This window comes from Lucilia cuprina, chromosome 3 (assembly GCF_022045245.1).
Source record: "Lucilia cuprina isolate Lc7/37 chromosome 3, ASM2204524v1, whole genome shotgun sequence".
Lineage (NCBI taxonomy): Eukaryota > Metazoa > Arthropoda > Insecta > Diptera > Calliphoridae > Lucilia > Lucilia cuprina.
This window is the reverse complement of record NC_060951.1, coordinates 58,573,045-58,596,269: the sequence shown is the minus strand read 5'-3', so window position 1 is coordinate 58,596,269 and position 23,225 is coordinate 58,573,045. Positions and strand designations below refer to the sequence as shown.

General features: G+C 32.7%; 3 protein-coding genes across 4 annotated transcripts in view; all 3 read right to left on the bottom strand.

The window, feature by feature from the left end:
* The window catches only part of LOC124418793 (putative protein TPRXL), a 47,440-nt gene extending 42,862 nt beyond the window's left edge, over positions 1–4,578 (bottom strand). Inside the window, exon 1 of the mRNA XM_046946242.1 lies at positions 2,845–4,578. Coding sequence (XP_046802198.1) covers positions 2,845–3,594 — 750 coding nt within the window. The 5' untranslated portion in view covers positions 3,595–4,578. The remainder of the gene's footprint in view (positions 1–2,844) is intronic.
* A 2,052-nt stretch (positions 4,579–6,630) lies between these two features.
* Positions 6,631–18,476, bottom strand: LOC111677889 (protein lava lamp). The gene is made up of 6 exons (XM_023439094.2): positions 18,320–18,476; positions 17,715–17,985; positions 7,396–17,587; positions 7,220–7,328; positions 7,007–7,155; positions 6,631–6,946 (listed from the first exon to the last, which is right to left on the bottom strand). Exons 2-6 carry the CDS (start codon positions 17,772–17,774, stop codon positions 6,855–6,857), a joined length of 10,602 nt encoding a protein of 3,533 aa, XP_023294862.2. The 5' UTR covers positions 17,775–17,985; positions 18,320–18,476; the 3' UTR covers positions 6,631–6,854.
* Positions 18,477–19,755: 1,279 nt separating this feature from the next.
* On the bottom strand, positions 19,756–22,448 carry LOC111677882 (L-asparaginase). 2 transcript variants are annotated; one of them, XR_006940302.1, is made up of 6 exons: positions 22,092–22,448; positions 21,796–22,031; positions 20,986–21,735; positions 20,736–20,921; positions 20,035–20,662; positions 19,756–19,980 (listed from the first exon to the last, which is right to left on the bottom strand). XR_006940302.1 is itself a non-coding variant. In XM_023439088.2 (5 exons), exons 1-5 carry the CDS (start codon positions 22,381–22,383, stop codon positions 20,135–20,137), a joined length of 1,992 nt encoding a protein of 663 aa, XP_023294856.1. In that variant the 5' UTR covers positions 22,384–22,448; the 3' UTR covers positions 19,756–20,134. The 2 variants fall into 2 exon arrangements, 1 of the variants encoding a protein (XP_023294856.1); XM_023439088.2 differs by having other exon boundaries at positions 19,756–20,662.
* Between the last annotated feature and the right edge of the window lie 777 nt (positions 22,449–23,225).

Sequence of the window (23,225 nt, the reverse complement as noted above, 5' to 3'; positions counted from 1 at the left end):
GTTTTCTAAATTTAGAAATACAATTTTTTGCACTCAAAGATAAAAACAAATAAAAAAATTTTGTTTTTCTATGCAAAATCTTCATGGAAATGAAATAGTTTTTTTTGGTTTTGAAAGAGAATTTCTTTTAACTAAAAAAATACATTTTATTAAAGCAAAAAGCATTAAAGTTAAATGACAAATTTCTTCTGACAAATTTGCCCAAAAAATAGACACATTAGTAGTGACAGTTTAAATATGAATAACAAAAAATTATCACATGACAATTTAAGGTGACAGAAGAAGTCAGCAGAGAATATATGTCATGGAAATTTAAAAAATGTGTGAGTGTCTGCTTTAACAAAAAAAAAACTAAATGCATAAAGTTTTTGAAAATAAGTTTTTTTTTGCAGATTTTAATGGATGATGAAAGTTTAACAAGAACTAACTTATATTTTCTTTTTAATGTGTAAATCGATTTACATCTTCTTGAATACATGTTAAGTTGGTTTATCACTTATAAGTGTTTTCCTTATAATTGCTGTAAACATTTACTTTAAGTTATTTACATAAAAATGAAGTTATTTAAAATTTATTGATTTTATAATATAATAATTATCTTATATTCCTGTTAACCCTTTCACGGATAAAACCGCTAGAACTGAACTAGAACTGAACTAGAACTAAACTAGAACTGAACTAGAACTGAACTAGAACTGAACTAGAACTAAACTAGAACTGAACTAGAACTGAACTAGAACTGAACTAGAACTGAACTAGAACTGAACTAGAACTGAACTAGAACTGAACTAGAACTGAACTAGAACTGAACTAGAACTGAACTAGATTTGAACTAGAACTGAACTTGAAATGAACCAGATTTAAGGCTGAACTAGAATTGATCCATCATACAGAATGACATAAGATTCGATGGCGAGTCTATTAAAAATTAGTATTTTTAAAACGCCAATACCAGACCCTTTTCCGTTTAAACAAACTAACTGTATTATAAACCAAACCACTGTCACTTGAAAACAGTAATAAAATTTTTGTTACGAAATCTAATAAATTATATAAATATTGTTTGATATTACCTAAATTAACCATCAATGATGAGGCATTAACAATATATTTAACTTTTCTAAGCATCCTATATATTAAACCTCCATTTATAGAGAATTTTTTTTGTGCAAAAACAAATTATCATATTGTGCACAAAATTTATTCACACAAAAAAACTAAACAATATTTACATCTAAAAAAATAACTATAAACAAAAAATAAAATCACCAAACAACAGACAATTTCAACACGACTCTAGTCATAAAAAATTGACATGTATTAAAAAATTACAACAGAAAACTGATTAGAATTTATAAGACAAATTTGTTGAAATGTAAAAATATTAAGAAAAACACACTTTGAAAAAAAAACAAAAACTTATTAATAAAATATTAATCGTTAAAGTAATTTAAAATAATTTGTTTAAAAATCTCATTAAAGTTATGCTCGTGTTTTATTATTAAAAATAATTCTATTAAATTAATAATTATTTTCTTTTTTTTTTTTTTTTGTGTTCAGGTGCATCTCTCGTGTTTGAAAATTTGTTGATTTAACTTGATTAGCGCAGTGGCGCCTTTAAATTCGTTTAGTTGGCAATTTTATATAAAAGACCTTCTCACTTATTTATTCAATAATTTGTTTATTTAATCAAATTTTTATTTTTTTATTCAATAAAAATGTTTCTATTCAAAACTCAGCATTTTGTTATCATTATTTATAATTTTAAGAAAACATTACTTTTTTCATAGAACTAATAATGTTATTAATGCAATAATGTTTTTAATAGAAAAAACACTACATTTATAATCTTATAGCTCTTACTTCAATTTTAAACAAAATGCAATATGATTTGCGTCATAACGAAGTTATGAATTCTATAATAAATTGTTTGTGGTTTTATAAATGTTTGATTGATAGTTGTTTTTTTTTCAATTTATCAAAAAATTTATAGGATTTGCTGGCAAAATACTTTAAATATCCCTGATTTATTTTAAGAAATTCTAGATAGATTTCGAAAATCGAAAGAAGGTTTTTTTAAAGAAAGAACGAACCAGTTTTTTAGAACTATAACTGAACTATAAATGAACTAGAAATGTTCTAGAACTGAAATAGAACTAAACTAGAACTGAAGTAGAACTAAAGTAGAACTAAAGTAGAACTGAAGTAGAACTGAAGTAGAACTGAAGTAGAACTGAAGTAGGACTGAAGTAGAACTGAAGTAGAACTGAACTAGAACTGAACTAGAACTGAATTAGAACTGAACTAGTACTGAAATAGAACTGAACTAAAACTGAACTAAAACTGAACTAGAACTGAAGTATAACTGAAGTATAACTGAACTAGAACTGAACTAGAACTGAACTAGAACTGAACTAGAACTGAACTAGAACTGAACTAGAACTGAACTAGAACTGAACTAGAACTGAACTAGAACTGAACTAGAACTGAACTAGAACTGAACTAGAACTGAACTAGAACTGAACTAGAACTGAACTAGAACTGAACTAGAACTGAACTAGAACTGAACTAGAACTGAACTAGAACTGAACTAGAACTGAACTAGAACTGAACTAGAACTGAACTAGAACTGAACTAGAACTGAACTAGAACTGAACAAGAACTGAACTAGAACTGAACTAGAACTAAACTGAACTAGAACTAAACTAAAACTAAAGAAGAAATAAAATTTAACTTTTTAAAAATACCCCAAAACTTTTTTTAATGTAAAACAGATTACAAACAACCACTTGTTGTTGCCCCCATTTCATTGATATCTGTATATTATGTGTGAACAAAACTTACCTCCATCATCCATTCAGCGACGATTTTACGCATGGGAGGTGTAATATCCATTTGTACTGTCTTAAAATAGGTGCATATGGGTTGTGGTCTCTTCTCCTCCGCCTTAAGAGCATTTTCCAAACAACGATCTGTTAAAAAGGTGGGATCCTCTGTAGCCGTATTAACATAATCTAAAGAACGATTAATGAGATTATTGGCATAAACAGTGTTTTGTTGTTGCTGCTCTTGTTGATTATTGTTCGCTGATGTAGAGGCATTGTTGGTGCTGCATAAATTATCAACAAATTCATTGCTATCCTCATCACATTGTAATTTCGAAGAAAGACAATAATTGTTATTAGACAAAATGCTGCTGCTACTGGAGGAAGAGGTGGAGGAGATGGTTGAGCTGGTGGAGGATGTTAAGGGATTATTGCTGCTACTTAAACTGGAGTTGCTGCTCGAGCTACTGCTGGAATTGTAACCGGAAGAATTTGTCGATGAGCAACTCGTCGCTGAGGATAACAACGAGGAGCTGCTCGAGTACAGTGATGGTGGTGAGGTAGTTGTTATTGTAGTTGTGGTAGTATTATTATCATTTTTATTGCTATTATCTCTAAGAAGTGCTGCTGTTTGTGTCTCTTGATCTTGTGAGAGATGTTCTTCATTGGCTGTTATTATTAATGGGGATTTATGCGGTAAGTGTTGGTGTTGCTGTAATATTTCCGTTTCATATTCATGCATTATATTTTCGGTACATAAAAGGTCCATGATTGTGTTTATTTAAATGTTTTTGTAATAAAACGGTTGTTTATTTATTTTTTATTTTAACTATTAACAAGAGCTCTTTATCTAATAAGTTTAAACTTTTTCTGCATTAATCCTCTTTTTGGCAAATTCACTTTAATTTAATTATTATTTTTGAGGTTAAAAACGAAGCGTTTTTTCTATTATTTGTAAACTTTTTTCATTAGCTTTTAGGTTTTTATGTTAACACTTTTAAATTTATTTCATTATTATTATTTTCTTAAATATTCTTTTACTTTTATTTAACTTTTTTTAATTTGTTTAATTTTTCAATAAATTCAACAAGTTATTCATGTGTTTCGTTATATTGAAATTCTTAATTCGCATACTTTCTTTTGCTTTAAACTTCAAAAAAAAAAAATAATAATAACAACAACACGCACGTTAAATGAGTAAAGTAAAAAAACACACAAAATTTGTTTTTGTTTTTATTGTTTTTTCTACGCAAAATAAATAACACACACACACACTTTTTGAATGGTGAATTAAGACAGGGGGAAGGAACCGTTTAGTTTGTTTGTGCTTCTTTTTTGTATTTTATTATTTTTTTTTTTTTGTTTTTGTTGTTGTTATTGTTTTTGGGAACAATATTTATTTCGTTTTATTAAATTTGCACTCTTAAAAACGTTGCCAAATTTCGACAAATAAACAGCAATAAATTATAGGGTAATTTTTATTATTAATTCAAGTACATATTTTAATAAAATTACCGTTACATTAACTATTTTTTTTATACATTAATTAATTCAAATAAAAACGTTTTTAGCTTTTTATAATCTGGCTACCTTTTTTGTTATTATTACATTTGCTGTTTTGAAAAATAATAACTCTTCAACTGTAATTCCAATACTTCAAAAACACTTTTTATTATTATTGTTTTTAACACCACACCAGACAAATCTTTCCTTCCACGCAGTCGAAAAGAAACAGAACCAATAGTTTATAAATGTGCCGGCTATTTAGGGAGAGAATACAAAGTTGTTTATAGGAGAAAAAATGACGGCGCTATGTTACTGATCTTGGCAGCAGATTCTAATTAGTGACAAACTATCTGGCTACCTTTAAAGTTAAATTAATTAATAGTTTTTTTAATTATCGCAAATAATTATTATTTAACAAATTGTTTCTTAGATTTTATTAAATGAAATATATAACAATTAATAATTTCTTTTAATTTAATAAATTGTTTTACAACCAACCACTGCTGGGAATTGAAATCTCCCTAAACATATGGTTACACGTGCACATATGATCAAACTGAACAGCTGTTGGGGTCTTAGAAAATATGTTTTTTAATTTGTTTTTAAATTTACAATAACTTTATTATTTAATGTGCTGTATTATTGGAATTTAGACCTTAATTCCTTTTTAGCTGGTATTTTAAACATGTTTTTCGTTTTCTTTAAAATACCTCTTTTCTGTTTTGTTTACATTGAGCTGAACATGTGGTTCAATAAGGCTGCCACATTTTTCTTTTACACACAAAAAAAATTTTAAATTGAAAAATACGTTATGTCTATTCATAAAAAATATGAATTTTTCTTATAATTTATTTTAATTAATTGATATCAAAATTACAAAGTTTTAATAATTTTAGATTCGGCTTCATTTTTGATTCTATACTGAATATTTTTCAAGATTTTTATATATATTTATTTTTTAAGGACATATCAAATAGGGTTCTATAAATCGACTTTCGAATAATCGAATAATCGACTTTTTGTCGAAAAAAGTCGAAAAGTCGAAGTCAACTATTTTGTTCCAAAAAAGTCGATAACTCGACTATCGTCTATGAAAAAAGTCCAAAAGTCGACTTTGTAAATAAAAGTCGAAAAGTCGGAAAAAGTCGAAAAAGGCAAAAAGTCGAAATAAGTCGAAAAGTCGGAAAAGGTCGAAAAAAGTCGGAAAAAGTCGAAAAAAGACGGGAAAAGTCGAAAGAAGTCGATAAAAGTCGGAAAAAGTCGAAAATAGTCGAGAAAAGTCGGAAAATGTCGAAAAATCGACTTTTAATTAAATGAAAAAAATCGAAAAATCGACTTTTAACTTAATGTAAAAAGTCGAAAAGTCGACTTTTCATAAAATGCAAAAAGTCGAAAAGTCGACTTTTCGTTTCAACTATAGAACCCTAATATCAAGTGATCGCTGATATAAATTTATTGGAAGGTTTCAAAGAAATTTCAATGCGTTGATCACAAATTGAGCTCCTTAATTGGGTTTTATTAAAATACTTTCTGTCGGATTTCGACTTTTCGACTATTTTACTGTTCGTTTTCGTCTTTTATGTTAAAATATAAACTTTACTTTTTTCGATAGTAGTCATTTATTTACAAAGTCGTAAAACTTTGTCAAAAGTTGAATAATAGATTTTTAGAACTCTAAATTAAACAATTAAGTAATGTTATAATGCACATAATATGGCAGCACCTGTACTTGCATATAATTGACAAAAGATGACAGCACATGTATATACATATGAAAACTACAGTTACTATTGTTTGCATTGCCAACTACATATAAAAAATGTGGTTGTTAATAGTCATTAAATTTTGTACGAAATATTTGATTTTTATAAAGAATAAAGTAAAATAATAAAAAATCTAAAATTTAATGAAGTAAAAACACAAGAAAAACATTACTAAAACTTGATCGATTTAATCAATCCACAAAACAAACAATATTTTATTATTTTAAATAATTTTTGTAAACATTTTATTATTACCAATGTTTAATTGCAAATATTTTTTATTTAATAACTAAATTTATGATATTTTTTACTAAATAACGAGTTTTAATTACATAGTTTTTTTTTCATTGTAACTCATTTATAAATATTTAGTAGAATATTTTTTGTGATTTTTTTTTTCATTTATTAATTATACATATAAAGTTATAACTTAATAAAAAAAGATTACAACAAAAAAATAATAAGTTTTCTATAATAAATTGAATATATAAATGATTGCAAAGAAATTACTAAACAAAATTATTATAGAATGCAAGTAATTGCTTGTTAATCAACAACAACAGCATACATAAAGGAAAGTTAAATTAATTTTGTTAGGAATTAAGACAATGATGATACGTTTTATCTAATATTTACAAATTCAGATTTAAGAAATCGTAGAATAGAAGAACGGAGAACAAATATGGAACGTAAATTTTAATGCTTTAGAAATTAAGGTACAAATTTAAATTTCTTAAGGGATATTTCCAGCGAGGACAATTTAAAATCCAGATGGTGAACCACCAGTATTTCCGCTTTTACTGCCCCAAAGCCAGTTTAGTAAGACGGTAGAAGGCGATTGATTTGTTTGAGCTAGAGGCAAAACTTGATTTGTAAAAAATCTATTTTAGAATTCAAAAATCTGTTACTTACATAAATCGCTTCCAATTAATTCCGAAACAGCAGCTGGTGGCATTTTGGCAACATCCTGTTGTAATTTCTCAATTTGACGTATACGTTGCTCACGTTCTTCTTTGATAATCTTGTCTTTGGAATGGCTGACAGTTTGTAACTGGGAAAGCCTTAAAGAAAATAACATACTCAATAATGAAAAACTTCCTTAATATTAGACAGTATACCACTTACTTTTCATTCAAGTCATCTTCAGCCACAATGCCCACAGTCGAACCCGCAACTGAGGTATTGGCTGCATTTTCAGAAGGTGAAGAAGTTGCGGCTCCTGTTGCAGCCGTAGCTGAAATTTAATAAATGTTAAAACAATCAGTTTCTAATGAAAAAATAAATACTAAATAAAACTTTACCTTCAGTTAAACCTCCTGTTTGAGTGTTTTTCGCTTCCAACTGCCTCAAAGTATTCGACAGTTTTAATTGCAGTGTATCTCTTTCGGCTAAAAGATTGACAATTTCCAAAGTCATTTCTTCACAACGCATATCACGCTGATGCAGCATATACATGGCCAAATCTAATTCAGATTTTGACACCATTGGCGCTTCGACAGCAGCTGGTCGGCGATTTTCCGAGAAAGCTGTTACCGAACTGTGTGAAGAGGTGTCGCGTAGTTTGAAGGGATCATATTGTGCAGCTAAGCGGGCATACTCCGCCGAGCGAATGGCCAATTGTTCTTTAAGAGTAACTATTTCCACTTCTTGGGATTCTAAAGCAGCTTGCATTTTTTCTATAATTGAATCGGGATCTTCAGATCGCAGTCGCAAAGGTGTACCATCTTGTGAGGCTTCCGCCGAGGTGGTACCCGAAGCGGTGGTGGATTCTGTAGCGGTTGTGGATGAGGAAGTGGTTTCTACTGATATAACTTGAGGTCCTGTTTCGATGGTTAGGTTAGCAGCTTGATTATTTCTTAAAGCTAAGATTTCTTCCTTAAGTCGTTCTTCGCTTGCTTTGAAATCTCTTTCCCTCTGGGCCAAATGTTCTTGCCACATTTTAGCTATTTCACCACAGCGCTGTTCCACAATGGCTTCCCATTGACTATTTAGTGCTACAAAATCAACTGAGGCAGCTTCGGGTTTACTAGTTTCTCCAGTAGATTTCAACGATTCCACTGTTTTGCGCAATTCAGAGATTTCTATGTTTTTGGTGTCCAACTCCAAAGTAAGAGCTTTCATTTTATCCTCTAATTGCAGGGATTCTAAAACATGATTATTTAGAACCTGCAATTCTTCTTCCATGTGTGTTTTCTCCTCTTGCATAGCCTTAATGTGAGCTTCTAACTCCTGTACTCGCTTATCATCTTGTTGAATGATTTGAGTTTCCTCCTTGTTGGCTTGCATTTCTTTAGTTATTTGCAAAGAAAGATTATTTTCCAATTCGTGTTTATCATCTTCGAGATGTTTGACTTGCATCTTTAACATGTGTATTTCCTGGTTTTTGGTGAGTATCTCCAAGACCAACTTCTCCGTTTGATCTTCGTTCATTAAATCGTTGATACGTTGTTTCAAGTGTAAAATCTCAGATTCTTTCTCTTGCAACATGGCCGCCAACTCTTCATTATTGCTGCTACTGTTGCTGGTTGACTTTAAGTACTCGTTTTCTGCTGTTAAACTCTGCAACTTCTCCTCCAATGTTTGAATGTCCACCGAAGGTTTTTGAGTCAATTTCAGTGCCTCATTTTCCTTTAACAATTGATTTGCTTGTTCTTCTATAGTTTGCTTTTGTGTGAGCAATAGTTCAATCTCCTGCTTCATTAAATCAATACTTAACTTTTTCTCTTTAGAGCTGACTTCATCAATCTGTTTCTCTTTTTGCTCTTTGAGTAGTGACAATTCTGCCTCCAAATCAATTAGACTTTGTTTAGTATTATTGAGAGTGTCTCTGAGGGTTTCCACTTCTTGCAGTAATGTGTCAACTTCAGCTTGAAGTCTCTTCTCATTGGCTTGCGACAGCGATAATGTTTCAGTTTGGATCTTATATTCAGCTTCCAATTTTTCTTTATTGCTCAGTAAAGTATTGTAGGTTTCCTGAAGGTTTTGCAAATCAAGTTTAAGATTGTTTAATTTATAAGTTTCAGCACTTTGTTCTGTAAGTTTAGCTTCTTCTAAGGTCTGCACTTGTAGACGTAATGAAGCTACTGTTTGCTCAGCTTTGGTGGAGTTCATCTTCTCCTCTTCCAATAAGGCCTGTAGCTCTAATCTATCGCCAGTGAGATCTTGCACTTCCAGGGTTAAGGCGGAAATTTGTTTTTGTAGTTCGGTTAAATCATTTGGTGAAATATTATGTGTTTTCTCCGCTTCTTCATGTTTAATTTCATCCACCAATTGCTTTGGAGCATCCTTAGGTGTATTATCTTCATTACCCCAATCATCTAAAGTATTTAATTTATCCTGCAGTTCTCTTATACGCGCCTGATACATTTGAACCTCCATATCTTGACGTTCCTTCATCTCTGACATGCGTTCATTGCCGGCGGTTAAAACATCGATTCTCTTAAGCAATTTTTCCTTTTCTAGTGTGAAACTCTCTTGATGTTTCTTTTGCTCCTCAAGTTGTGTTTCTAAAGTCTTTATTTGACTCTTTAGTTCTTCCTGTACTAGATCATCAAACATGGAATTAGATTCAATGGAAGCTGATTTACGATAATCTTTATTTTGGGCCACAGACTGGAGTTCATCTATTTTTACTTTGTATTCTTTAAGTTTCTTCATAAGTTTACCGGACTTGACATGTAGTTCTTTCTTTTGTTCTTCACTACGCTCTAAGGACAGTTGCAGCTCTTGTAAACGTTCATTTAGATCTTGCATTTGTAGTTCCAATTGTTGTTCTCTGGGCACTAAAGACACAGGAGCACTTGATGTTGTAGAGGCAGTGAGTTTAGCAAAATGTTCAGCTTCTGCAGTGGCTTCTGTGTTACCCCACGAATCACCCCAGTCTTCGCCCAAATCAAGCGTAGTTATGGGCGTTTCTTGGGCAGCTGGCTGAGACTTTTCTTCAGGATGACACAAATAGGCCTTCTTGGGCACAATAATTTCTTCTACAACAGGTTCAGTGGACTGCTGAGGCAGAGTGAAGACCTCAAATTCGGGAGCCGGTGCAGAATTTCCAAAGAACATGTCTAAAGTAGGTTGTATCTTTGGATCTTGGAAAGTAGGCACAATTTGACTTTCTAAAGTAGGCATAGTCTTTCTAAGATGTTCTTCATTCTGTTGTTCACGTTTGATGCGGGTTATTTCTTGATCTTTATTGTGTAATAAACTTTCTAGGGAGCCCACCTGATTTCTCAGTTCATGCAATTCGTGTTGCTGCGCAAGCAACTCCGCTTGATGTTGCTGAAGCTGGGCCAATTCCGCTTGAATTTTTTGTAATTCACTTTGGGAATGTTGTAATTGCTGGTCTCTCTCTTGGTAACGAGCTTCCAAATCTCTTAACTTGTCTTCATATTCGGATTCTCTTTGATTACGCGTGGCCAATTTGTGCTCTAAATCTTGAGCATGTTTTTCCAAATCGGAGACATTACGTTGTAAATCTTCGATGGTAGGAGGCTGTTCTAGGGAAATTTCATTAGCAGATTCCGCGGTATGGGAGGCTTGTATTAAGTCATCGAAAGGTGATCTAACGGCTGTATCTGCTGTAAAGAACATAGGGGGAGCGGGAATAACATCTGTAGGCTGTGATTCGGTTAAAGCAGAAGCTACACTTTGCAGAGTTTGTAGATTTACGGCATCCTGTTGGCGTTCTGTTAACTGACTTTGCATTTCCTGATTGGCATCATTAACTACATTGAATTCAGCCTGTAAATTGTTCAAGTCCTGTTGTAGACGATATATTAGCTGATTTTTGTCTTGTACTTCTTGGTTAAGGCGTTCTATTTCGTTGCTGTTATTATCACTTGTAGGCAATTGGTTGTTTGTTGCATTTTGTGCAGGCAAGCCAAAGGCTAAGGCAAATGGATCTTGTTGATTTGAGGTAGTTGAACTTGCGGCTGCAGCTGCCATTTGCAATTGCAAATTCTGGCGTTGATAGTTCTCTATAATAGATTCTTTTTCAGCCAAAAGATCTGTCAATCTCTTATTTTCAGTTTCTATGAATACCTGGTCATCAGTTTGATTCTGGCCGACTTGCATGCGCAAGGTATCTAACTCTGCTATTTGAGTGCGTAATGCTTGCAGTTCACTTTCATGGTTGGAGGATAATGTATCAATTTGGTGCCTAAGATTCTCAATTTCTGTCTTATCTTGCATAGACTGCATGCGTAGTTCTTGTAGTTCATAAAGGTCTTGTTGCGAATTCTCGGTTTGCATACGCAACCAAGATGATTCACGTTCCAGCTCGCTTTTAGCTTGTTCTAAGGTATTAAGATTCTCTTGTAGTCTTAATATTTCATTCTGATGGACGGCGCAATCATCTGTCATACGTTCTAGCTGTTCGGATAGTTGTCTCTTTTCAGCATTTATTTTATCGAGTTGTTCGCTGAGTTCACACTCAAGTTCATCGAGCTCTGTGACCTTAGCCGCCAACTTTCCATCATAAACAGCCTTCTGTCGCTCCATATCAGCTTCAGCCTTTGTTAGCTGTTCCCTTAAAGTGTTTAATTCTTGATCATAATTATCACTAGCTGTAGACTTAAACTCATTGAATTCTTTTTCCAATTTTTGGTACTGAGCTTGCATTTGATTGTAATCGGTTTGGAGTTTACGATAGTTCTCTTCTATGACTTCCTTCTCACTTTGTGAATCCAATAAGCGTTGAGCTATGACTTCATCATGTTCGGAAAGCATATTGAGACGATATACTAATTCATCTTCCACCTTAAGATGTTCCTCGGCTTTAGTTTGTAACTGTTCATCCATAATATTAACCTTACGTTCCATGGAGGCTCTACGCTCTTCAAAACCTGAAACACATTCTTGCAAACGACAGATCTTTTCTTTGAATGTATTATTCTCTTGTTCGAGGGTTTCTATGTAGGACATATCCTCTTGTAATTTAGCTTGTATGCCATCGTGTAATGTTTCTAAACGGGTTATAGTTTCTTGGAAATTGGCTTTCTCACTGTTGTACTTTTCATTTAACTTATTGTAGGCATCTTGAAGAGCTTCCAGTTCTTCTCTTACCGGCTGCTGTATGGAAGCATCCAATTGATGTTGTGTAGTAGGAGAAAGTATCTCTTCTTCGGGACAGGTTGTTAATTTTTCTTGCAAGTCCTTAAGTTGCGCCTGCAATCTTTGGATTTGACCATTGCGTTCTTTTATAACTGCTTTGGATTTTTCAAATTTCAAAGATTTTGCCTTCAGTTCTTCGGTTAGCACTTGTAATTTGTTTTCTAATTCGTTGTTTTGAGGGATCTGTTGTGTGCTAAGTCTTGCACTTTCTAGTTCTTTAGTTAAATCTGAAATTTTTTGTGAATTTTCATAATCTTTTTCTCTTAAGGTCATTAATTCGTTTTCCAACTCTTCCATAGTGTTTTCAGCTCTTTCAAGTTTGGCAGTCTTGTCTTGTAGAACTTTGTTCAAGTTCTCGTAGTCAGCATTCTTCACTGAAGACTCATTACCCCAATCGGTTAATTGCTCCTGAGCTGCCATCAACGATTGTCTTAGTTCTTCTATTTCCTTTACTTTTAGTTTTAGATTTTCTTGAGTACATTGCAGCTCTTCCTTTAACTGATCCGTTTCATTAAAGTCGCCCCAGTCGGAAGTGAATGATGAGTTTTGTTGGGCTGTTTGCAAATCAGCCTCAAGTTTTTGTATGGCGGCTTGAGCAGCTCCTAATTCGGCTGCTGATTTTTCTTGCAGTTGTTGTAGATTTAATTGTGCTGTTTGAAGATCTGATCTTAATTGTTCGATTTCACTTGTATCCACAGAATGTACGGCAGCCAATTGTACTTCTTTTTGCAGTTTTTGGGTTTCTGAGTCCTTATCGGTTAGAGTCTGTTTGAATTCTTCGATTTCTTGCATTTTTTCTTTCATTTGTTCTCTTAACAAAAGCAATTCATCTTGCATGCTCTGAATCTCCAAAGAAGTTTGTTGTTGCACTTCCTCCAATGCAAGTTCCTTTTTATTCAACTCTTGTTGTAATTGTTGAACCCGTTGTTCCAATGATAACTTGACACTAACAATGTTATCCAATTCTTGAGACTTTTCCTGCATAAGCTGTTGGGACTTTTGAAGTTCATCTTGCAGTTGTACATTTTTCCTGTTAAGAAGTTCTACTTCTTCTGCATTATTGTTAGTTTGAGCTTGAGTCTCTAGTAATTTCAATTTGCCTTCATAATCCAAACATTGTTGGGCTTTCTTTTTTAAATTGGCGGCATATTTCTTTAGTTTATCCAACTGTTCTTTGTTGCGTTGCTCTAAATCTTTAACTTTTTGTTGCCAAGTTGTTAGGGAAGACAACTGTTCGAGTTGTTGATTTAGTTGTTCTGTTTGTTGTTGATTAACTAAAACAAGATCTTGATGTTGCTTTTGCAATTCGCTATAAGTTTGCTCTAATCTGGCCATTTGCTGTTTATTGTTCTCCAACAATTCCTGTAGATAGGAAATTTCATCTTCTTTTTCAATAATTTTGTTGGCATTTTCCTCCATTGTCTTGTAAAGATCAATAATTTGTTGATTGAGCGTATCAATAGTTTCTTGTTTGTTGGACAACTCCTCAACTTGTTGTTGTACCAAGTGTTTATTAATTTTCAAGGATTCTTTAAGTTTTTCACATTCTTTTTGTAAATCTTGTGTCAGCTCTGTACCCTGTAGGGCAGAAGTTTGTTTGAGTTGTGCCAGTTCTTGTTTTAATTCGTGAGCTTTCTCTTCATGTTGCTGTAACTCTAAAAGTTTAAGATTCATTTCGTGTTCATGCTCCTTAAATGCCTCTATAAGCTGTTGTTTTTGCTCGTTCACCAAAGTTTGCAATATTTCCATTTCTTGTTCGTAGGTATCACATTTAGCTTCAAGTTGTTTGCGTAGTCTGGTTAGTTGTTCAACTTGTTTTTCATGTGTCATTTCTTTGTCATTGATAGTGCGATCAAAGTCCTCGGCTACCTTCTTAAGGCTGGCTACTTCTGCGTTAAGTTCAGTAATCTCAGTTGACTTTTCATCCAGTCCTGTTCTAGCTTCGTACAGTTCTCGTGTAAGATCTTCTACCCGGGATTGTAGTTCGCTTAATTGAGTTTCATATTCTTCAATTTGCTGCAGGGATTGTTGCAACTTTATATTGGTTTCATTGCTTAATTCCTTGTCCTCTTCGTTTTGTATGGCTTGTCTTTCTTCAGAAAATCTATTGTCGCTTTGGTCTTCTTGTTGATCTCTAGCCTCATCCAACAAACGGCGCAATTCTTGTATGGTAGCTTTAAGTTCTCTGTTTTGTGCTGTTAATTGTTCATATTCAGCCAAAGCTTTACCGTTAGGAGCTGTTACTGCCACCACCGTTTCAACAACCGTTACCGTTTCCACAGCACTGCTGGCTTCCTTAACCTTTTGCAACAACTCGCTGAGTTGTGAATGGGCATTTTCTGCCTCCTTGGCTAACTTTTTGGAAACATTAAATTTACTCTTTTTATCGTTGGCCTTGCGGTATGCTTCTAGTTCTCCATAGAGTTTGGATAAGGATTTTTCACATTTTTCAAACAAGGTCTCACCATTATCTAAAGCTGCAACCACCTCGGAAGATTGCTGCAAAGAGGTTAACTCTTGTGATAGTTGTGCTTTTTGATTCTTAAAGTCTTGCATTTGCAAGTTCAAAGCTTCCTTTTCTTTTGTTACATTGTTCAACTTGGTCTGCAATTCGTCGTAGTTTTCAACTTGTTGTGTGTACTTAGTTTCCAAATCTTTCTTTTCTTGTTTTAAATCTTCTATGCGTTGCAAAAGTTCATGATTTTCTGTGGTTAAAAGTTCCATTTTCTCCAATACTTCTCTTCTTTCTGTGGTAAACAATTCAATTTTGTTCATTAGCTCAGAACTTTCTTCGCGTAATTTATTTAGACTTTCTGTTATTTCGGGACTTATTTCGGTTTGTGTCAATTCATTGACAGCCTCCTTGTGTGAGGTTGTCTCCTCACTAGAATCACCTAAACGTTTGTTAAACTCTTCCAGTTCTTGTTTTTCCTGTTGTGTTAATCTTTCTACAATTTCTATAGATTCTGCTGAAGATGAGGATTTGGAAAGTTTTTCTACCTTGTCCAAGAGTTCTATGTTTTCATTAAGATAATGTTCTAGTTTTTTATCTAGTTCATCTTTTTGTTTATTGATTTTTTCGTTAGTTTCCAAAGATTCTTGCAATTTCTGTTCGTTTATTTCCAAGTCTTTGCGAAGAGCTGTTAATTCTTCTGTCAGCTCCTTGACTTGTTCCTCCAATTGTATTTCACTCAGTTCGGAGGTAACACGGGATTGTTCTCCTTGTTTTAAGGACTCCAATAAAACTTCCTTTTCTTTTACCAAAGTTTCTAATTTTTCAATTTTTTCTTCGCATTTTTTGTGCAGGTCTTCTTTGGGAGCGATTTCTTCTTTGGTGCTATTTTGGGAAGTTTCCATTTGTGTCAACTGCCATTGACCCTTTTCATCTTCCAATTCGGTAATCTTTTGCTGCAATTTATCTTTTTCTTTATTAAGTTTTACCACCTCGGCATGTAAATCTGAACCTTTTTTCAATTTCTCAATTTGTTTTTCAGTTTGTTTACATTTTAATTTCAGCTTAATCATGGCTTTATTAGATTCATCTAGTTTCTGTTTCAATTGTTGATTTTCCATTTCCAATTCTGGATTGTTAGAGTCCTGGTTGGAGGAACTACTGGAGGAAAACAGTTGTTTGGATTTAGAAGAATTTTCCAATTTTTCTTCTAAAACCTTGAAATTGGCATTTAATACATTCAACTCTATGGTCTTTTCCATTAATTCCTCTTCGTATTTCTTTTGGGATTCTTGTGATTTCAGTAGATCCTCTCTTTGAGCCTCTATACAGGCTTCCAAGCTGGCTAGTTTTTCGGCAATAGAACTGTCGTTAATCTCTAATTTTTCTTGTTCATTTAAGGTTTCTTTAAGTTTAGAATTTTCCGTTTTCACCTCTAATAACTCATCCATAAGTTCTTGTATTTGTTTGGCCATTTCAGCCTTAACTTGGCTGTCGATATCTGTCGATGAGGTAACTGCTGAGGAGGAAGAAGTTGTTTGTGAATTTTTATTATTGTGCTCTAACTCGGCACATTTTTCTTCGGACAATCGTAGTTTCTCTTGCGCCACTATAACATCAGCCTGCAGATGTTTGACTTGTTCTTCCAACTCGGTGCATTTGGAAGTTAAATCACATCTTGTCGTTTCCAAAACATCATTTATTTCATTCAACTCTTGTATACGTTTTAATTGGGTTTCAGTTTCCTGTTTTAGTAAATGGTTTTCGTTCAATATATCCAGGGTTTCAGCCGATTCTTTAGATTTGAAAGTTTCCAATTGTTTCTTTAACTCTTCTATTTCGCTTTGAAGTTGTGCGGTTGAATTTTCTTCAGTTGTGTCTGAAGTAAATACTTCCAATTGCTTGCTGAGAGTTTCCAGTTGCTGTTTCAGTTGTGTATTTTCTTGATTTAATAAATCTATTTGCTGTTGCAAGTCTTGTTGATTGTTTTCTTTGCTAATTTTTTCTATTTGTAATTTTAATTCTTCATTTTCTTTTAATAGTTTAGCATTTTCTTCGGAAGCCTCAAAATCTGTTATTTCTCTACTATTTTGCAACTTCTTGAGTTCTTCCTTATAGCTAGTTTCTTTAGCTGCAAACTCTTTTTCTTTCTCTTGCAAAGATAATTCTAAATCTGATATTTTGACTTCTAGTTCATTAGTGTTGCTGGACACATTGGCTGAATTGTTGCGTTGATTGTTTTGTTTTTCCTTGTCTAGCTGTTTTTCTAGAAGACGACAACGATTTTCTAGGAATTTGATGCGCTCTTTTTCCAGACTAAAGTTTTGACTACTTAAGTCTGTAGCAGATTTGTGTCGTTCCCGAGTGACGGGTGTGTAGTGGACTAAATTACTTAAATCTGACATAGATCTACCCAATTCGGTAGTATCCTCCAGACACTGTTGGGTGCTTTCGAATTTATCTTTTAGCTGTGAAACCAATTGCTCTAAATGCTGTTTACTCGAGGCTTTCTGAGCCATTCGCAATTTATTTTGCTCCAACTGTTGTCTCATTAGAGCAATTTTTTCACTGCTTTGCAGGGAGTATGGTATGGAGGGTGTTTTAGCTATGTGCGTTGTTGACGGTTTAGAAGGTGTTGGATTGGGTGTAGGATTTGGTGTTGAGGCAAAGTTGGGTGTTGGCGATTGTAGGGGAAATTGCCCCTGTGAAATTGACAACATATTTGCCTGATCCTGAGCCACAAAAGATAGCTCGGCTGTGGGCGTTTCTGTCGTCGTGTAGGTGGAAACATTTAAACCTTGTTTACTTTTTGCTTTCGATTTCAGCAGTCTTTCCGCTATATTTTTTACTTTTTCCTGAGCGGCTGATTTACTTGAACCATGTGCGGCTCCCGATTTACGTACTAGCTCTTTTAGGGCGGATATTTTTTCCTAAAAAGAAAGGAAATTAATAATGCAAAATACATTTTTTTAATGTTATTGACATGAGTATAATGGGATGCAGGAAAACGCCATAAAAGGACAGTCTTAAATCGCTTTAAACTTCACTTTCACTTACCTGTTGTTGGAGGAAACTTTCCTGCAATTGTTGTTGCTGTTCGTTTGTATCGGACGACATGGTAAACTACTGTTTATTAAATCGTTACCTATAACTACTTTATGTCTAATCTTGTAAACACTCACGAAAATTAAAAAATAAAAAACCAAATTTCTTTAAATGTGCTAAATAAACATTTATAATTAAAATCAATCTTATGTTATTGTCGTTATTGTTACTAATATTTTTCTCGTAAAGTTGAAGATTTCGTTGACTTGCATTGGTACTTGTACTAGAATGAAACAAAAGAACAAATACCCAAAAACCTTTATTAATAAAAAAATGCAAATTATCACCAAAAAACAGATTAAATATTCAATATAGGTTTTTTTTTATATTTTTACAACTATGATCACATCAATTAAAACAAAAAAACTCAATGCCACGAAAAAAAAAAAAAATAAAAAAGTACTGACGTGTTAGTTTTATACTTTTTTTCAATTAATGTTTTTGCTTGATTTAACACAAAATCTATAAAAACTTCATATTTTCTTGATAGCATAGATGTTCAAGTTTAATTTTCTTTTGTTTTTATTAATTTTTAACAAATTTTTATTGTAATTTACCATAAATTTTTATAGAACAAAATTTATTTAAGAAAAAACACACAAATTAAGTCCCATGGTTGTAAAATATAGTAGTAGAAAACAGAGTAGTTTTACTTCAAACAGATTCTGTTTGATGTCTCATTTGAAATATATATGTTTGACGACCTAGGAAATTCTGGTTTGTCAAACAGCAATGTATTTTTGGTATTTTGTGTTTGCCACAAACACAAATTGTTTGAAGTGCTACCAGAGAAAAACTTTAAATGTTCCGAGAACGTCAGCAAATTACTGGGTTGTAAAAATTTAGTAGTAGCAAAACAGTGTTTATAATGTACTGTTCTATTGTGGAAAAAAGTCGACTTTGCAATTTTAAATATGTTGTATATTTTTACGTACAACTTCTAAATAGTTTTAAGTAGGGTTCTATAAATCGTCTATAGAATAATCGAACAAGACTTTTTGTCGAAAAAAGCCGAAAAGTCGAAGTTGACTATTTTGTTCCAAAAAAGTCGATACTCGACTATCGTCTGTGAAAAAAGTAGACTTTGTTAATAAAAGTCGAAAAGACCTGGTTCACACTGGGAAAGTTTTGTTGAGATACTTTAGATTTTGTGTGTGAGGGAAACAGATGGTTGATATTTCTTTCTCTTTCTCTCACACACAAAAATCAAAAGTTTCCAAAAAAAAGGTTTCCTAGTGTGAACCAGCTCAAAGTCAGAAAGTCGAAAAGTCGAAAAAATTCGAAAAGTTGGAAAAAGTCGAAAAAAGTTGAAAAGTCGAAATAATTCGAAAAAAGTCGAAAAGTCGTAAAAAGTCGAAAAGTCGTAAAAAGTCGAAAAAAGTCGATAAGTCTAAAAAAGTCGGAAAAAGTCAAAAATAGTCGGTAAAAAGATATTAATAGTTTATTTTGGAAATTTTTAAAACATTAACTTTTAAAAATTTGTTCAAATTCACAGTTTAAGTTTAAATTTGTTGAAGGGTAAAAACATGTTTTTATAGAGTAAATGCTATTTTATGATGTGTCAAATAAACTATTTAAGCATTTTTTCATAAATTTTTAAGGTCATATTTTTAAATATTTCATCAATAAGAGCATAACTTTGCTTGATTCTTTTGTAAAGTAAATGTTATAGTTCATCTTTTCGAAAATTGTTTTAATTCTAGATCGAATATAACACTGATAACTTTGAATTTCATGAGACCATTGCAATTTGTGGCACTTCCAAAACTAAGACCAAGATTAATTGGAAACTATGATTGCAATTGAAAGAATAAATCAAATTTTATCGTTCGAAATTTGTATTATTTGCGTGGACCAAGCATATTTTAAACATCTTCAAAGAATTTTTCGTTTTTTATTGCTAATTTAATGTCCATAACATTTTTTATATATTTTTTGGATGCCTCTACTTATTACTTACTTCTCTTTAAGATTTCTAATTTGCATTAAAATATTTTTTTTTTAACATTAATAAATTTTATTTATTAAATATTAACATGAAATTATTTAAATTTAAACACTTATTCAAAAATAAATATCACACTTAACCGATTTTCCCTGCTCCATTTCGATTACAACATTTTACCTTCTCTAAGAAATGCAACTATGTATTTAGTTACCGTTATCAATAGTAGTTTTTTTTCTAGAGCAAAAGAGAGTGACGGGAAAAAGTGCTTGTCTAAAATAAAATGTATTTTATATAATTTATTTAAATTTAATTAATTTGTTTTACTTAAAAGTTTGTGTTTTTGTATAACATATGTGTGTGTGTGTAAAAGTATTTACTTAATAGTGTTATTTTATGTTTTTGTTTGTCCTGCAAATTTTACAACTCATTGTGTAGCAAATTTATTCAGCATCACAGCAACATCTTGCTGGTCAGCCTTCAAAGCATAATCCAAAGCGGTGAGTCCTAACATATCAGTTTCATTTGTTGTATCCATATATTGAAGTAAATATTGCACAATTTCCTCATGGCCATGCAATGCAGCCACATGAAGGGGTGTGCGGCCGGAAGGGTCTGGTTGTGATAGGTCGGCTCCGGCCAATTGATAAGATTTGATGCGAGTTAGAGAACCTCTGGCGGCTGCGGCGCATAGTTGTTCACCCACTGCTCTAGATGAACCGGTTAAATGAGCACCACAGTTAATGAGCATTTGTATAATATCATGATTATCATTGGTAATTGCCTCTATCAGAGGGGTGCGTTCATAGCGATCTCTTATGTGTACAGAGACACCATTTAATAGCAAATGTTTAACCACTGAAATATTGCCTTCGATACAGGCCAAATGTAAAGCAGTACGATGATCTTGATTCACTCCCGAAAGGTCAGCGCCATAAGCTTTTAGGTTATTGATCTAATATGGTAAATGAGAAATTTTGTTTTTATTTGTGAATTAAAAGAAAAAAACTTGTTACTGTCAATCAAACCTTTTGTAAGTCTCCGGCTACAACAGCTGCGTTCATCATAGCAGGAAATAGAGTAGCGCCCAGTTGGCTTAGTTCTTGGGGTGAAGATAAATGCAAAGATCTGGCCACCGCATCCACTAGATCGTATTCTTCCATTTTAGGTCCTGAAGTAGAAGTCAGTTCTCCTCTTAGATTTGATTGCATCATCTGTAAAAATTTAATAGAAAATTTTAAAAATATTCAATTGTTTACAATTGTTCTAATCTCTTACCTGTTTCTTTATATCCAAAGGCCATTCACTTTTACCCAATACATAGGACAATTTAGTTAAGGCCGCCTCGGGGGTCATATCGAAGCCGGGCAAAACACCTAGGTCAAATAATACTTTTCCTGTCTCATAGATTTCCGACACCGAACCGTTAGGACATTGAGTGCAATTTACTATAATCACTCCCCTTTCGGAGGCATCCTTTAATTCCTTAAGCAAATCTTTACGATTATCTGGTACATTACCAGAACCAAATGACTGCAAAACAACACCCTTCATGGGTGGAGCCAAAAATGCTCTAAATGTTGAGGTAGAAATACTAGGAAATATGCGCAAAATGCCCACATTTTCATCTAATTCAGAATGTACAAAAAATTTCGAAATCTTACAGGGTCTAAAGATTAATCTATAATCAACATCCACATTAATGCCAATATGAGCTAAAGCAGGAACATTAGGCGAATCGAAAGCATCCAAAGAACAGGAGCTTACTTTAACAGTACGATTGCCGCGCATCAGTTTATTCCCAAAGAAAACACAAACCTCGGGTATAACATAATTGCCAGCAATTATTAAAGCCGAGGTAAAGTTATCTTTGCCATCAGTGCGTGTCTCAAAAATGGGTATTTGAGAACCGGTTATTATCACAGTTTTGCCGAGATTCTCTAACATGAATGATAAGGCTGATGCAGTATAGGATAAAGTATCGGTGCCATGTAAAACCACAAAGCCATCAAAGAATTCATAAGATTGCTAAAAAAAAGCAGAAATATAGTGGAATTTGTTTTCCTTGGCCTTTGAATTTTTACTTACATAAATGTCATTGGCTATTCTAGCCCAATCATACATGGTCATGTTGCTAGAATCCAATAGAGGTATATATTCCGTTATTTGATAAATAACACGATTACTTTCACCCTTCACATAGGGTAAAACTAAGGGGGCCATAGAGGCCGACTGGCCAAATCTCTTCTGAGCATATTCTTCATCATGCATATTGGGATATTTGCGTATACGTTTAACCAAAGCATTGGGTATAGGAGCTAAAACTGTAAAAATGGTGTTTAAAGTATTCTTTCTAAATAGTTTTTTCCAAAGACTTTACTTACCATTTCTTTCATTTCTCACCATTCCTATAGTGCCTCCCGTATAGATAACCTTAACTCGGGTTTCTTTAGTTTCGGCCGGCATTAGATTTCCGTGACTTGTATTACGTTTAAGTGAAGAACTTTTTGTTGGAGATGGTGGTACTGGTGGGTGATCTATAGACGAGGTTGTTGTTAATCTCACATTCATAGAAAGTCCACTTTTATCGGTTTCATCTATATTCGTGTGTGCGCTACTACCATTACCATTCGTTTGAATATTTATGGGTTCACTGTGACCGTTTTGACAAGACATCTGAAAATTATGTGATAGTTAATTTTTAATTAGTAAATGCTGATTCCTCAAGGATTTTAAAAAACATCAAAATAAAAACGAATAAATTTTGGAAAAACAAAATGTATAAAAACTAAATTAAGAAAAATATATCTTTTTTGGCATTTTCTTTTACACATTGTATATGAAAGCCTAATATTGTGAAAAGTAGATTAAATTTTAAATCGTTTTTTGATAAAATTGATTTGTAAGCGAATACTAAGAAAACATTTGTAGTTTTTTAAATAGAAAAATTAACTGGAAGAAATTCCAATAAGAATTCAAATTGATGACTTACAAACCATTAGGACACTTGTAAATTGCTATTTAACTATAGTGCCTTTTTCGACAATAATTGTAGTTGTATATTCACAAATTAATAGATTGTATCTGTTAGATACAAATATTGTCGAATTAGTTTAAATAGATTTGAAATTTTTATCATTAATATAGTAATTACTAGTACGTGACTCTTTAATTCACAGGATGTGAGTTGAAATAATTGTTCTATTCTTGTTCTATAATGTTCTCAATATTTTTACAACGATATACATATGCTTTGATACAAATTTATAATTTTTTGTTATATATTATACAATTTCTAAATCTTTTATTTCGTGGTTCACAGATCTGATGTTTTTACATGATCTTCTATTGTGCCAGGGACGAAGCCAGTTGAAAATGATTAAAATCAACCATATAACAGAACCTCCTGTATATGGCTTCTGAGTTTATGATTAAGTTATATATACATAGACTGAAAAATAAATATACACATCTGGTATCAAATTGACACCAAAGTGTTTATAATTTCCAATAACATC